At 49.2% G+C, this 15,608-nt stretch overlaps 3 protein-coding genes across 3 annotated transcripts; 1 reads left to right on the top strand and 2 right to left on the bottom strand.

Annotated features, from left to right (window-relative positions):
• Positions 1–799: 799 nt before the first annotated feature.
• CDV56_101792 (putative spindle poison sensitivity protein Scp3) lies at positions 800–4,896 on the bottom strand (the record flags this gene model as incomplete). The annotated part of the gene is made up of 8 exons (XM_026755411.1): positions 800–2,197; positions 3,885–4,294; positions 4,361–4,423; positions 4,489–4,539; positions 4,591–4,603; positions 4,670–4,698; positions 4,754–4,792; positions 4,854–4,896. The coding sequence occupies 8 exons, from the start codon at positions 4,894–4,896 to the stop codon at positions 800–802; spliced, it is 2,046 nt and encodes a 681-aa protein (XP_026613496.1).
• Positions 4,897–5,514: 618 nt separating this feature from the next.
• CDV56_101388 (putative chitin synthase activator (Chs3)) lies at positions 5,515–7,812 on the bottom strand (the record flags this gene model as incomplete). The annotated part of the gene is made up of 4 exons (XM_026755007.1): positions 5,515–5,526; positions 5,590–6,840; positions 6,904–7,023; positions 7,084–7,812. 4 exons carry the CDS (start codon positions 7,810–7,812, stop codon positions 5,515–5,517), a joined length of 2,112 nt encoding a protein of 703 aa, XP_026613495.1.
• Positions 7,813–10,105: 2,293 nt separating this feature from the next.
• On the top strand, positions 10,106–14,281 carry chl1 (DNA helicase; the record flags this gene model as incomplete). The annotated part of the gene is made up of 11 exons (XM_026754015.1): positions 10,106–10,229; positions 10,283–10,287; positions 10,381–10,471; positions 10,517–10,695; positions 10,757–11,398; positions 11,456–12,121; positions 12,187–12,357; positions 12,434–13,134; positions 13,421–13,525; positions 13,687–13,885; positions 14,063–14,281. The coding sequence occupies 11 exons, from the start codon at positions 10,106–10,108 to the stop codon at positions 14,279–14,281; spliced, it is 3,102 nt and encodes a 1,033-aa protein (XP_026613494.1).
• Positions 14,282–15,608: the final 1,327 nt, after the last annotated feature.

The following is a 15,608-nucleotide window of genomic DNA, read 5'->3' as shown; positions in this document are numbered from 1 at the left end:
AAATAAACAACCCGAGCTCTCCGTACACAAACGCATCATGCGCTGACTGGAGCACAGATAAGATATCGAGTCAGACCACGGGCAGCTCAATCCCTATATCGAACATGTGGGATAGACAAAGGAGGCGGTAAGAAACAGGACGTCATTGCCTCGTGAGATTGATCCAAGGAGAATAGATTGGAGGGAGAACAAGAAGGTTGAGTGAAGATCGAACGATGCAGACCAAGAATATACACAAAAGAACCTGCTGGATGATGGAGGTCGATCAACCGTCAACCCGAATGGATTTGAACCTGAGTCGAAATTCCCTTTCCTTCCTCCGTAGACCTTCGGAGTCGCCGAGTAAAGATAAAACATGAACCCAAATGAAACGACCAGAGAAAAGAGAAGAGAAGAATTCTAAGAGTGACAACAGTCTCAGCACTTCCCCCGACCGGGTTACAAAACACCCTGAATTAAAATGCCAGATTTGGTCCTAGACCTAGTGACCGAGGTTGTGAAACAGGAAGAGTCAAATCCAGATAGTTCGCTCGACCGTTCTATGCAAAATTCCCATCAAAATGCGAAACACGATGACGAAACGACGAAAAGGCAATGCAAGCAGGGTAAAATCCAGGGGCATCCACAAGACCGTTATTTTCCTTTTCAATGCCGAGGTATGAACACAATTTGAACTGGTGGCGCAACTTTTTTGCTTTTTAATTTCCCATGGTTCCTTTTTGCTCATAAACTCCGCGCTTTAATGTTGTCATGGATGCATGTGCAAATTTGGTTCTCCAGATAATTATTTTCAACAACATCATGGCTGGAAACCTGAGTTGCTTGTGGGGGTCGATGCGCCATCGTTGGAATCCGCCTTATTGGTGGCCCAAGAAGTACTGTTCCGTTTGCTGCTGTCTTCTTCCTCCATGGAGAAGACTAAATCACTCTGCTCCTCGTCGATCTTGCTTGTGCTGACAGGCGACGAGATTGTACGGTCCAGGCGACCGTTGGAGCCTACTGCGGAGGAGTGACGGGCAGGAGCAGGGTAAAGAGACATGCTACTCAGCTGCTGAGAGATCATGGATGTCGATGACTGTCTCCCAGGGCTGGCCACATATGGAGAGACATCGCCAGGGATCTGTCGGCTTCCGATGGGACCCAAGCTGGGACTGGTACCTAGATTGAGGGAGGACTCGCGAAGAGGCGAGCCGATGTGCGAAAACGATGTACCATGGGAGTCTTCATCCTTTTTCTGCTGGCGTTGCTTGGCAAACAAGGCACCGAACCGTGACGGACTGGATGCGAGCGGAGAGCCGATCTTGGAGAAACTGGTACTGGTCATACCGAGTCCGCTCAAATCGCGGTGGCTAGAACTGAGATCATGATCGGTGCGCGAAAGACGTCGGAGTTTCTCCTGAGGGGTGAGGACGTCATCGTGCAAATTGATTGGCAGATAATCCTCCTCCATGGGGAAGTTGCTGTCATCCCAGTCATCCAATGCTGTGGGTCGGGGAACACTGGCCGAAAGCATGCGCGACTTCACTGGCCTAGCAGAGTGTAGAAATCTCGGTCCTACCCCATCTTCGGGAATACCTGGAGGGGATGATCCCATGAACGACGAGGGCTTTCTGAAGTCAGACCCATACGCTGTGTCACGGAGAGTACGAAGTACATCTGACGGACCACCCATTCTCTGCGTCGGAGGAGAGGCCAGATCCAACCCGAACTTCGATGGCACGGACGCGGCCACGGGGCCATAACGAGCGGCGTGCGAAATGCCTTGACTGTCAAATGACGCGGGGAGCTGTGCGTCAAGAGCGGTTAGGTGACGGTGATTCGGAGACATAGGGAAACGCGTGTCGTCCGGTGGCGACCCATACTTCGAACCCGCATCCGACGTCAAGCCTGCATCGATGGTAGGGATGGCGTCGAACGGCGGTGGGGGTGGCTGCTGCTGCTGCTGTTGTAGAGCACCGAACTCCTCTTGAGGCGGCAACTGCGAAATGTAACGAGGATCATGACCATTCATGCGCTGTTGGGAGAGAACCGAGTTCGTCAGGGCCGAATCTTGATTGACATATGCTTGAGGGTTGACGCGTCCCCCCAGATTGAGATGGCCTCCACCCATTCCCATACCGGGACTTGGACGATTCACCCGCCGACCATCAGGAAGGATATGCGCCAGCGCGCACTTGGCTCCGAACTTGCAATTGCCCTAGTTGTGCGGAGACCAAAGCAGTCAACTACATGCTCTCGAAATCAAGGATGGGAAAGGGAGGACATTGCTTGCATCCGCCGCTACGAGAGGGGGAACATGAACAGGATGGATCCGGTTCCAGGTCGTACCTTGGTGAAATATTTGCAAGGCGCATAGTCAATCGCGGCGTCTGTGGAGTGTAGGAAAGGACAAGCAGGACCGGCCTGGCAAGCTCCCTGGCGAAAGAATTTGCAGGGCACATGCTTGGTATCTAGAGAAGATGGCGACTAAAATTAGTTTATCTCTTTCCATCACCCAAAAGAGAAGGGAGGGGCAGAGCAAATATGGTCATGGAAAGCGACAATCCTGGCAAGTAACCGGAGTGCGATCGGAGAATGGGAACAGTGTGTGATTGAGGGATCAAGGAAAAGAGTCCTGGACTGCGCCTTACTGCTCTGGTTGGGAGGACTGCGGGCAGCCATGTCGAAGCCGGAGGGATTGCGGGAATGGCCGTTCTGCACAGAGGGGGCTCCGGAGGGGACAGGAAGAGGAGCACGATTTTTCATCTCACGGAGGGGAGATGGCGAATTTTGAGAACAGGATGACTGGAAAGAAAGACTCTAAAATATGATGATGAATCTGTAAACTTTTGTGAGAGAGAAGAGGGAGGGAGAGAGAGAGAGTGAGTGAGTGAGTGAGGACACTCCCTTGGCTGCGATGATGCAGAACAGAAGGGAAGTCAAGACCGTTGGAAAATCCGGAGGGGTTTAGTTTACTTAGTAGTAGTGGTGGTTATCGATCGCATACTGGCACGGGGAGATTTCCACAGGTGGGGAATCATGATACTTACATGCTGTGCGGTATTCAAGATGATCATCATTATATTGTTGTTATCAATGAGATAGATCAAATCGAGGATATTTTCAGCATTGATATATGTATTATCTTCATGGTATTTTTTTATGAATGAGGCCCTTGAATGTCTTCCAGTAATACTGATCAGCTAGCTGATCCTCTTCATTCCTCATATCAGTCAAACCACCCCATGACTGTCTACCATATGAAGAGAAGAAGGAAGGGATTTGCGCTGCACATGATATCTAGGTAGTGATATCAACTAGGTAGGATCATACTAATATCTATCTATGTCTGTATCATCAACGAATGATCATCCTCAAATGGCGTCATGTCACCTTCGACGGTCTTTCTCCTGACCGAGTCTCGTGCACCAACCAGATAAGTCTTGGTTTGGATATAATCTCCTCACCCTTCCCTCTCCAGTGACTCGATAAATCCCAACTTATCATCTGATACTCTTCATAAGCCTCGATTTTCGTTCCTCATACTCGACTTGTCAATAAAAACAGGATCTGTCGTCGCTTTCGCACATGAATCCACTCATAGGAACGGTCCTGCCAGACGCCGCGGGATTTAAATGTAGGTACTATGCATAACAAACATCCGAAGGGACTGTAAGATTCAACGTGCAGGAAATAATCCATAAAGGGTAATTGAAAGCGGTCATTGCGCGATGAGAGCATGTATCCGCATCAATCGCAGATCTCACTCCATCTGATCAGATAAAAACATAGCATTTCAACGGAGAAGGGTCCCTTCAAGGCCCAGAGATTCCTGATGGACAAAGTCAGCCGAGACCGCTGCAGATCCACGCTGTCAATGCAGCATCAGGAGTTGGTGCACTTACCCAAAGCTCTTCTCGACTCACATTGTCCGGTACAACCTCTAAGCATTTACTCCATAGATCCCGACAGATCCTCTTACGGACACTAGCGATCTTATTCCAGCGTCTCCATTCCTTCCCCAACTCTGCTTTCTCATCCGGAGACACCTGGATTGAATCACTTTTCTGAATCTTCTTGAGACGAGATAAAATCGCCTGTGTTTCTTGCTCAAGTTGGCTGACATCGTGTCGCAGCTCACAGAGCAGTGGCTTCGTGGAGAGCGTTGCTAGCTCTGTTCGCGCTTTCTTTTCCTTGGTCTTGAGTGTCGTTGACTGTGCTTGCAGCTGCTTGATCCTCTCATCCATCGCCGCCATGGCCTCCATCGTGACTTCATCGGACGCATCTTGAAGAGCATGATAAACTGTGTGTTTTCCTGAATCCCGGGTAGAGCTTAGTTAGCCTCCAAGGCACTTTGCTTGTACAGGATGGTCCTGAGCACCTGAGACCCGTGCTTCAATCTCCTTCTTTCGGTGTAGTTCTCGCAAGACCTTCGCTGTGTGCGCTATAGGATCGACATCAGTCAGAAACTTCAGGACGACTCGCCTGAAGTAAAATGACTGTACTGACTTTTTGAGACCTTGTTATGCAAATTCGCGGAAACATCGATGGCCTGAGATGCTAAAACATTAGGGTCATTATCTCCAGGCGCTCATCATCAAGAGTACAAACCGAATAAGGACGACTGATTTTCAACGTTTAGACAGCTTTTCAAGAAACTAAGTTGCTAGCATAGAACACTTAGACCTACTTTTGCTTCCCTAAAAGACCAGTCAGCAGCTAGGGTCGATAGTGCAATCGAGAACTGAGTCTTGCGAATCAACTTGACACTCACGAAGGTAATCCAGGATCAATGATGTTTCGTCATTGGCAGCTAGGTGTGCAGAGTAAGCGGGAGGCATACGCAAGTCTTGAAGCAAACCTTGCCGGCTCACCTTCAACCGACATGTCGGCCGCCTTTGCCTTCTTTTGTGTCATGGTGACAAAGGCGAAGTGGTCAATCGACTACCGGAGAAGGTGGAGACTATGGAAGATGAGAGCGAGGTGAACTGGGACGTGGGTTGTTCTGATTGAAAATCATCACTGTACAGGGTATCAATCAGCAAACACACAAGGGCCGCCACCATCACGTGGGAAATGCTATCCATCGGCCCTTAGTTATACATACAAGTCTTGTTTTAGAATTACAGAATAAAAATTGGCCGTGGAAAATAGAGCAGCAGCAACCGGCAAAGAGTGAATCCCAGAAGATGAGGAAGAGGGAGGAGACAAGAACGCTGGACCATGAACAACACCAGATCTTTTATCGGATAAAATGGATGGCTGTCACACATACAAAACCATAGGGAGATAGGGTAAATTCATTCCGAACCCCCCAATGGGGAAAATGCTATTTTCAAAGACAACAAGAAAGTACCGAATTGAAGGTCCAAAGAGAGCTTGAGACAAACAATCGGAGAAAAGCCATTCACTACATCAGGGACTTTCCTACGCCACCTTTATTCGCTCCGGTTGGGACAGTGGCGTTATCAAATAGAATTCTCCCAGTAAGACATTAGATAGAATATCGTTGTGCAGAATCATTCGGCAAGGGTATCACATGATGATCTAAGGCAGCGGTTAGCTTCGCAGATCCGATGCAAACGATCCGGGGAAGAACCAAAGACTTACGCAATCACTGTCTTTTTGGGCGGCAGGAACTCCCATTTCTTCGAAGGTCTTCGGACCCTTGCCGGGAAGACCGCCTGCGGAGGGTTTGGAAGGTTGTGTTGTGGGCTTTTGGCTTGCTGCGCTTGCGGGAGGTCCGGAGGGTTTGGGAGTCGACGTTCTTGACGACTGAGGGAATGACGCAGCAGAAGGTGAGGCTAGTGGCCTTGGCGATCCCATCGAGCTACCCTGGGAGTGAGGGGAGACAGGTGTTCGTCCAGGCTTCCGGTCCGGGGGTACGCCATCGAGCCGCTGAGGGCGTCTTCGAGCATCAGCGCTGGGAGTGGGGTCAAGTGGCGCTGAGTAACCGATATCGAGTTTGGGTGTTGCCGATGGACTATGCACACTTGTCGGACTCATCGGTCCTACCGATGGCGGCGCCCCCGGCCCCGGGTTACGGTAATTCTGAGGACCTGGGCCGTAAGACGCGGCCCGGTTGTAGTTGGGCGCATTCGCGCGGATATTGGGGTTGATTCCAAAAGCCGAGCTGGGGCGCGGGTCGGCCATTGAGTAGCCTTGTGGATAAACGGGCCGGGAGCGGGACCCTGGTCTGTCGGGGTAAGGCGCGGCGGAGTGACCGTTGTCTGCGAGACTCATCCTGGATGGATCGGGCATTTCAAGGTTCTCTTGGGTGGGTTCTAAAGAATTTTCGCGCTGGTGAGACCCATAGCGCGACTTGATGCGGGCGATCGCGACATTCTCGTGATCCTTTCTCGACAGTGTCTTTGACCGCGAGATGCTGTCGATCCGACTTGTAGCGTCTTTATTCCCATTCGCTGCTGCCTTGGCGTACCAGCTTCTGGCCTCCTTGAGGTCGACATCGACGTAGATACCAACCTCGTAGAAATATCCCAGCGCAAATTCGGCTGTCGGGAATCCACTGAGCGCAGCACGATGGGCAAATGTGAAGGCCAACTCGTCGTTCTTCTCAAAAACGCCCTCATGACCGCAGAGGAACCATTTGCTAATCGCCATCTCCGCTTCCGGCTCCCCTTGACGCGCAGCCAGCGCGTTATAATGTAAGGATAGTGCAGGGTTGAAGTCACAGCCGAGTTGACCAAGTTCATAAGCGGCGCCCATCTTGACCTGAGCTTTGGCAAATCCGTGATAGGCGGCCTTTTCAATGTTGACACGAGCAGCGTTCAGATCCAGGGGAAGATAGCTTTCTGGCACATTGACCTGCGGGAGTTCCCGTGCCAAAAGCATACCATAAACCTGTCAAACGTCATGTCAGAACCCCCAAGCGTTGAGGCCGAGAATGAGAAGAACGTCACGTACATAGGCACCCTGGGGCGAATTCTCGTCGCAAGATTGTGCAGCAAGGCTGATATAATCCAAGCCCATCTGGTAATCTTGCCGCTGACCATGCTGACCGAGGAGGATCATCATGCCCAAACGCTGCCGGACGTGGCAATTAGCAAGCGGCTCATTTTGACGGAAAAGTTGTCTTGAACATACATAGTAGGAAGCGGAGTCAGCAAGGGCGACTCCCTTCTCGTAGTGTTTGATAGCTTTCTCCGGTTCTCCGGAACTTTCAAACTGCATTCCGATACGATACTCCGCCCGAGCATATCCTCTGTCCGCAGCTCTCGTATAGGCGCGAAAAGCTGCCTTCTTGTCCACGCGATGTCCGAATTTGCCAAACTCTAGCCACATGCCTCTGATGAAATCAGCCTTGGGGTGGTATTGATCCGCCAAGAAGTTCACAATGTTCATCGCATCGACCTTCAACTGACGCTCCACGGGAGGAGTCTGCGGCCTTGGAGGTTGAATCAAGGAGAGACGAGCCTCGTTTTGCACCGCGACCTCAACGTAGGCGAGAGCGTCCTGAGCCCAGGCCAACTGCATTTCCGGGTCGTTGGACGACAAAACAGCGATTCGAGCTCTCTCCAAACTGGCTTCTCTTTGCTCGTCGGTAGGAGGTACATTTGGCGGAGGGTTTCTCAGGACAGGGAAAGGAGACATGGTAGAAGATTCCACGTCATAGACCGCGGAGTGCTCACGATGAGCGACATCGTAACCCGCGCCAGGTGGCGGCTGTCCTTGAGCGACCGCGACGGATGAAGATCGCTCAGGGAAACGGGAGCGATCATGCTGGACTGGAGCATGTTGGCCGCGGTGAGGGGTTCGCGCTTCGTGCTCGAGGTGGGCTATATTGTCCTGCATGTTTTCTGGAACCTCCGGCATGACCCTGTTGAAATCGGGTGCATCAGGTCAGCAACACGTACCACCGGTGTTGTTAGACGCTAACAATCAGGTGGGGGAAGTCCCCTGAAATATGCAATTTGCGATCGAACCTTTGAGGAGAGGGGGATATGACTTCTGGCATGTAAAAGTCATCCTGGCCCCCTGGATACCATGTAGCACCGAGCCGTGGCTGACCACGGCCTTGCGGAGGTCTATTCATCGTCCAGATAATAGCCCTTCTCCTTTGTTTTCTTCTTCTTCAATCCTTTCCAGACGTTGCCGAAAACGGTATGAATCAAATCTGACGGGGAAAGACGATTCTTTAGGCGCTCCTTAATCTCTTCTTCCCTTCCAATCAAAGGCTCATGGATTAAAAATAGAACACAAGAGGAAATAGGATCGAAGGGAGACCAGTCTAGCTATACGGAACGCGCAGGGTGAAGTGCAGAGATCAAGCGCATCATCCGAAAAGCCGCGAAACGAAAACCATACCATAAGACCACGACAGGCCTCCTAATAATGAGTGGCGGAGAATAAATGGAAGGAGCAAAACAATAGCGATAATAGTAAGGATAAGGATGATATTGAGCGCAAAAGAAGAAGAGTCCCTGGAATGAGACTGAAGTAATCTGTAGATAGACCCCAAAGGCGGGGCTGTGGGAGTGGATGCGGAATTTGGGTGAAATTACCAGGTACCAAGCCACTATTAAGTACTAAAGTAGGTACCTGCGACTAGGCTGCTACATACTAGGTAGGTAGGTAGGTAGTAACTGGATACAACTAATAAGGTGGACAGTTGTTAAGAGTAGGGCTGACAGTCAAAGATCTTGAAGGTGATATGGATAGTAAGCTGATTGAAAGTGTCTTACAGGACGCTTTGATGACAGCAATGGCAGCCCCCAAACAACTTTACCGTCATGTTTAAGAATTCAAAGAAGAATCATGTGGTTGTCAAAGAGAAGGAGATTTCTCTTCTTTCACTTGAATACCCTCCAACATTACTTCTTGGAAGATAATCAAGGATGAATCATGTCTCGTCCAAGTGAGGTATTCAGATCAATCCACCTTAGGCAGGGTTTGAATCAGACTGAATGAATGAGCTCTGGGGGACACTGGATAACACAATTATGCATAGGGCAAACAGTCATCATAGGGACTTAGTTATATCAAACAAGGTCAAAGACTGAGAGTATCCACTGCTATTTTAGATGGAGTGTGTCACAGCCACTTCTTGTTGTTTACTCTGTATAAAGATCACTTTTCAACAACTATGCAGAGGACCAAAACCATTCAATACTGACCTAATATGAGTGCACACCTGCCCTAGGGTGACTCTGAGTAAGACGATATCAATATATTGGATATCATGTAAGATAGGGGCTTATTTTAGGCCATACATCTAACCAAGACTTGAAGCAGAGGATGCTCCTCCAGACTAGTCTTGCTTTACTACCTTAGGAATTTATCAACTTATTCTCTTGTTCCTCTCTGCAGAATTCCTGAACAACTAAATATGTCTGACATATTTTATAGGCTGACCTTCGACTTATGCCACCTTGTAGTCTGATCGATACCCGAGCCAGCCCGAAGGTCTGGTGGGCCTACTTGGTGCTCAGTGGCTTTGAATCTGGATAAGTTGATCAGTTAGCTTACAAGTTATGGATTCTCATGGGTTGCACCAAACCATAGCAGGCTGCATGTAGTTCAAAGGGAATATTTCTTATCTACTTTCATTGGGCTTCCTTATGTACCAGAACTACCTTACTGTCTATTAGCAATTAAAGTTGTCTTCTAGGAACCCAGTACTTCAAGTTCAGTCAAACATTCGGCTGCAGTAGCAGGATAACAAAATTTCATCTACAATGTCAAGTTTCCTACAGCAACTTCTACAGTTTATTAACACTATACTTACATCTTTTGTTCCTAGAATCATTCATTATTGGCCATTAGATCAACAATTCACGAAAAGTTGCATACTATTTCCGTTGCTGTCGGGTTGCTAAATAGTTGTACTTCGAACCTGATTGGTCAACGGTTTTATTCCAAGTCCTTTTCGGTCCCTGAAGTTCTCTGACAGATAACTTTGTACCCTACCTTAGGAACATTATAGTTACTAAAAACCACCTATTTATTATTGCTTCTTGTTCGCGGCAGCGCCACCTCCCCGTCAATCATCTGGTGAAGCTGAGGACCATCATCAAAGCATGTGGTGCAGAGCCTGACGGCGTCAATGCCCTCATAATTAGCGTACTAAAGTCAAGCAATGGAAGTAACTGGAGGTACCTTGAGCTCCATGGGGTCTCAACCATCAAACTTCAACCATCCTTACTCCCCATATGACATACAACTCCAGTTCATGCGCGCTCTCTATACTTGCCTGGAAGAAGGAAAAGTTGCAGTGTTCGAGTCTCCGACCGGTAAGTTGAGCTTCAAATGTCACTTGATCACACCGACTAATCAAATGGAACAGGCACGGTAAGTAAAGATCACTATTAGACCGAGAACAGAGACTGGGACCTTACTTTTTATTCTGTAGAACGTCTGACCACTAACACAACTTCATCCTAGGGGAAATCTCTGAGCTTGATATGCGGTTCCATGACCTGGTTGAGAGAACACAAGCGCAAGGCACTTCAAGATACCGTCAATAAAGCTTCTTGTCAGTATGGGAAGGTTTGAACACTAGGGGTTTGCCGCTGATGAGGTTCTGCAGGCGATGATGACGGTGAGCCCGAATGGATGTTGGAGTTTGCCCAGCGCGAGTCAGCTCGTGCAGTAACAGAGAAGAGACGAGCGCTGGAGGCTCGCTTAGAAAAGATCAGAGTCGAAGAGGGGAAGCAGAGGCATGCTAGTAAGCACTCAGGAGGATCTCGGAAGAGGCAGGTATGTCTACCGGTACTGGATCGCAAGCCGTGTCACTGTGTCTGCACTGACCACGCTTTAGAGATTAGATACAGTGTCTGGTGATCCAGGCCTAGAGCAGGATGATCAATTTATTCTGGATGATTATGACAGCGACGCTGAAGAAAGAATGACATCTTCCAAGAAACTGGGAGATGTCAGTGGACTCTCAACTAGTACACTTGAACTATTGGAGCGCTTCAAGGAGCAGTACTCGGCTCCCGCTAAGGAGGACGCCGGACTTGGAGACGATGATGTTAAGATCTTCTATTGCTCGAGAACTCACTCCCAACTCTCCCAATTCTCAAGCGAGTTGCGGCGCGTCAAAATGCCGTCCAGCATGCCAGCGGAGCTCAGCACGAGCGATGCAGACAACGATGAGGTTGAAGAACGCGTGAAACATCTTACCCTTGGTTCGCGAAAGAATTTATGCATAAATCCCAGGGTAATGACCCTAGGAAATGCCACTGCAATCAATGAGCGCTGCTTGGAACTGCAGCAGCCTGGCGTAGCTGCCGAGAAAAGATGTCCTTACTTGCCATCAAAGGAGGATGAAGGGCAGGTTCTGCAATTTCGTGATCACACTTTGGCGACCATTAAGGACATCGAAGACATGGGAAAGCTTGGTAAGCGGATGGGAATCTGTCCTTACTACGCATCACGCTCAATACTTAAACACAGCGAGGTACGTTTTGAATCGGCCTTCTAATCATCATGAAATGTCCTGCTGAATGCGCAAAAGATTGTGACCCTTCCTTATCCCTTACTTATCCAGCGTTCAGCTCGAGATGCCCTCGATCTCTCGATCAAAAACCACGTCGTCATCATTGATGAGGCCCACAATCTCATGGATGCTATCTCCAATATACATTCAGTAACAATTAGACTATCGCAGTTACAGACTGCTCTTTTCCAATTGACCACATATGCACGCAAGTTCAAGGCGCGCCTGAAAGGAAAGAACCGAAGCTATATCGCTCAAATCATCAGACTCATCAGTTCAATTGCAGACCATCTTCGCTCAATCATAGGGAAAAACCTACCTGCAGAAGGCGCTGTGGATCCGTCAGATTTGATGGCTGGGAAAGGCGTCGATCAAATCAACCCATACAAGCTATCCCGGTATTTACAGGAAAGCAAACTGGCTAGAAAAGTCGACGGCTATGTTGAATTTTCCAAAGACAAAGCAAACCAACAACCGGACGACAAACCTTCGTCACCTGTCCTTTTCCTTGTTCAGAGCTTTCTTTTACCATTGATGAATCCCTCCGCCGAAGGTCGATTTTTCTATCTGAAGTGCCACGATGATATCCAGTTGAAGTATATGTTATTGGATCCGACGAACCATTTCCGGGAGATTGTCGAAGATGCCCGGGCAGTGATCTTGGCTGGCGGAACCATGTCTCCCGTGCGTATACCAAGTCCACTCTTGTGATGTTCTCATCTGCTTAGTGAGGCTGATCGACACTGCAGATGAGTGATTATCGAAATCACCTATTTTCCTACATTGCATCAAGCCGGCTAGATACTTTCAGCTATGGCCACGTTATACCCCCAGAGAACCTTGTTGCACACACGCTTGTCAATGGCGTTCTAGGTTCCGAATTTGATTTTACTTACGATTCTCGAGACTCTGAGAAGATGGTAAGAGGCCTCTTTCAAGGCCGAGAATCCATGGGCTCTAGAACGTTCTAACAGTTTGCTGTGCTCCTGTTCTTAGATTGTTGATCTCGGTCGGACTGTGGCTACATTGTGCCAGGCTATCCCAGATGGCGTCGTTGCATTCTTTCCTAGCTACGATTATCTCAGCCGAATATTGGCCATATGGAGGAAGCCTCTTGTGGGCGAGAAGGGCCAGACTATCCTTGGTCTCATTGAACGCAGCAAGTCTATTCTGTACGAAGCTCGGGACATGGGGGCGAAAACGGAAGATTTGCTCCAAGAATATACAAGAACTATTGACTCTGGACAAGGAGCTATACTTCTTTCCGTCGTTGGAGGGAAACTGTCCGAGGGCATAAACTTCTCCGATAAACTGGGAAGAGGCGTGTTGATCATCGGTTTGCCTTTCCCAAACATACGCAGCGCAGTTTGGCAGGCCAAGATCCAATACGTCGAGCAGAAAGCTTATAACTCGAGCTCTGGATCTGAGAAGGACAGGCAGTCAATTGCGAAAGCAGCGGGGAAGGATTTCTACGAGAACGCGTGTATGCGAGCGGTCAATCAATGCATTGGGCGAGCTATCAGGCACCGCAATGATTATGCTGCTATCGTGATGATCGACAGGCGATATGAAAGAGCGAATATACAAGGAAAACTCCCAGCCTGGATTAAGCAGAGCATGGTGCGCGGCTCTGTACGACGGCCAGCTGGAGCACTCGTTAAGGACCTGTCCGACTTTTTCTCTGGTCGGAGCTCGAGGTAATTGAGACAGATTTTTTGCAAGCATGATTACAAACAGACTGACCTGGCATCACCTGTCTACATACCTTGTCATAAAGCGTTACATAGTAGTCGTAGTAGTATTCGTAGCAAAAGAAAGTAGTAGTTCTGTAGGTGTGTTGTAGCTTGCATCGGTATCTCCGCCCACGTGACCTGGCACAGCTGATTGCCAAGAGTTGCAAGGGCTGGACCCTACTTAGGGCAAGCGAACAGCCTAGCGCACACTCTAGCCGCGCCCGAGCCTAGAATTAAACATCTGAACCAGCAGCATATACGACCGCATCCCCCCATCGCCAAACACTCAGACCGGTCTTGTCGAGCACAGCACCGTCGACAAGATGCCTACCCGTTTTTCGAAGACAAGAAAAGCGTGAGTCGAGAATTTCACCCCGTTATACGCCTCGAATGATCGAACGTCCCTTTTGTCGTGGTAGATTGCATCGAGTTAATGCATCCATTCGCGATCATGAAACACTCATTCGGAACATTATGTATAACGAGAGACTAACTTGAATTCTTCTTCTACTCCAGTCGCGGTCATGTGTCGGCCGGTTACGGTCGCGTTGGCAAGCACCGTAAGCACCCCGGTGGTCGTGGTATGGCCGGTGGTCAGCACCACCACCGTACCAACCTTGACAAGTACCACCCTGGTTACTTCGGTAAGGTTGGTATGAGATACTTCCACAAGACCAACCAGCAGTTCTGGAAGCCCACCATCAACCTCGACAAGGTACGTTGAATGAATGCGTTTAGAGTCACACCAAGTCCGATTCGACGGAAATCGCCGCGAGCAGAAGAAACTTGCCTTGGGGAAGTGGAGGAGTACCGCAGATTTGATAGGATTGGGAAGGAATCTGTCGTGGTTATGGACAAAAGTGACTGATTGGGATGTCTTCTTTTCTTACAGCTGTGGTCCCTCGTCCCTGCCGAGACTCGCGAAGCCTACCTTAGCGGCCAGAAGACCGACACCGCCCCCGTCATCGATCTCCTCTCCCTTGGCTACTCCAAGGTTTTGGGCAAGGGCCGTATCCCCGAGATCCCCATCGTTGTCCGCGCCAGATACTTCAGCCGCGACGCTGAGCAGAAGATCAAGGAGGCCGGTGGTGTTGTTGAGTTGGTTGCTTAAATGCGGAGTCATGATTGCGAAACGAGCAGGGTGCAGAAACTGGGTTGGGTGCCGCTCTGCGGTCGGGCTTGTGATAGAGGGTTCAAATTCTGTTCTCTTGAGGTAAAAGAGAATAAGAACTCGAAAAATGGGAGCCGCGGATCGGGCACATTGATCCGTGTATTTACAAAATAAAGGGTTTTTGTTTGCGATGAGCATAGCCTGGCCTCCAGACGCCCTTACGATCTCACCCTATTAAACAAAATACCATCTGGGAGGGTTTCACTGTTCAACTTTTGCTTGCTTGTCTCCGTCTGCTGCGGGCTTTGTCAAAAGCCACTATGGTCAACGTCTCGACATGACGATGTCGGATTAATATTTTGATCGATCAATCAGTTCCTCGATCAGGGTTGCCTCAAAAGCAGGACCCTGCTTCGTAGCGCACCGCGTAGATCTGATTACCATCTTCTGGCTCTCTTTTCTTTTCCCTTACAGTATAATTCTGATGTGATTTTGGGAATCTAGAAATAATCATAGTTGATTGCTCTAATGCTTATATTTTGGATTCACGGACAAACCCACAATTCTTTCTGGCGTCATCACTTGAGGCAAGTGTCTCACTTATGAACCGAACTGCCTCGTCTACCATTTTCGGGGTGACCTCGTGGGCAGCTTTCTCATCAATAATGTCTTCAAGCGCAACAGCACCATCTGCAAACCAACCATCTGGAGCAATAGCCTTCTTCAACCAAGTCAGGAAGACCTCCCCCCGGTGATAGGGAACCAGTTTATCCACGCCCCCGGATAGGTTGAGAATCTTCTTGCCAGCCAGACAGTGGGTAAGCACCGGCCGCAGAGCTTGTTTTTCTTTCTCAGTCGGCTCAGGCAGAGGATTGTTTCGAAGGGGCCCAGCGTCCGAATTAGGATTGACATAACTCAAAAAGAGGCTCGCTGGGTCAAGTTTAGAGATAGTCTCCAGGAGAGAGGAGGGAAATGCTTCAGAGCCTAGAATCTGAGAGCCCTGGGGGTCGCTGTTTGTCCAGGATGGCAGCTTCGACAATCGCGCACGATCTACCATGAGATTTACATAGTCGGGACAGCCGATGATGACCACGCCGGCGCTCACGCGGGGTTCATGGAGGAGGCAGCTCCACGCTGCATGGCCACCCAGAGATACTCCCAGTACCAGATGTTTGAAGATCTTGCGTTCGCCTTGGGGAAACACAAAGGCCGGAAGATAGTCCATCAGTAATGACACGTCGCGTGCGGTTCCCTCTATTGTACGAGACGCATTAGTTTCCAAAAAAAAAAAAAAAAAAAAAAAAAAAAGGATTCGCTGGTACTGCAA

The sequence above is a fragment of the Aspergillus thermomutatus genome (assembly GCF_002237265.1).
Source record: "Aspergillus thermomutatus strain HMR AF 39 chromosome Unknown NODE_125, whole genome shotgun sequence".
In the NCBI taxonomy this organism is placed as follows: Eukaryota; Fungi; Ascomycota; class Eurotiomycetes; order Eurotiales; family Aspergillaceae; genus Aspergillus; species Aspergillus thermomutatus.
This window is presented reverse-complemented; position numbering and strand designations above follow the sequence as displayed.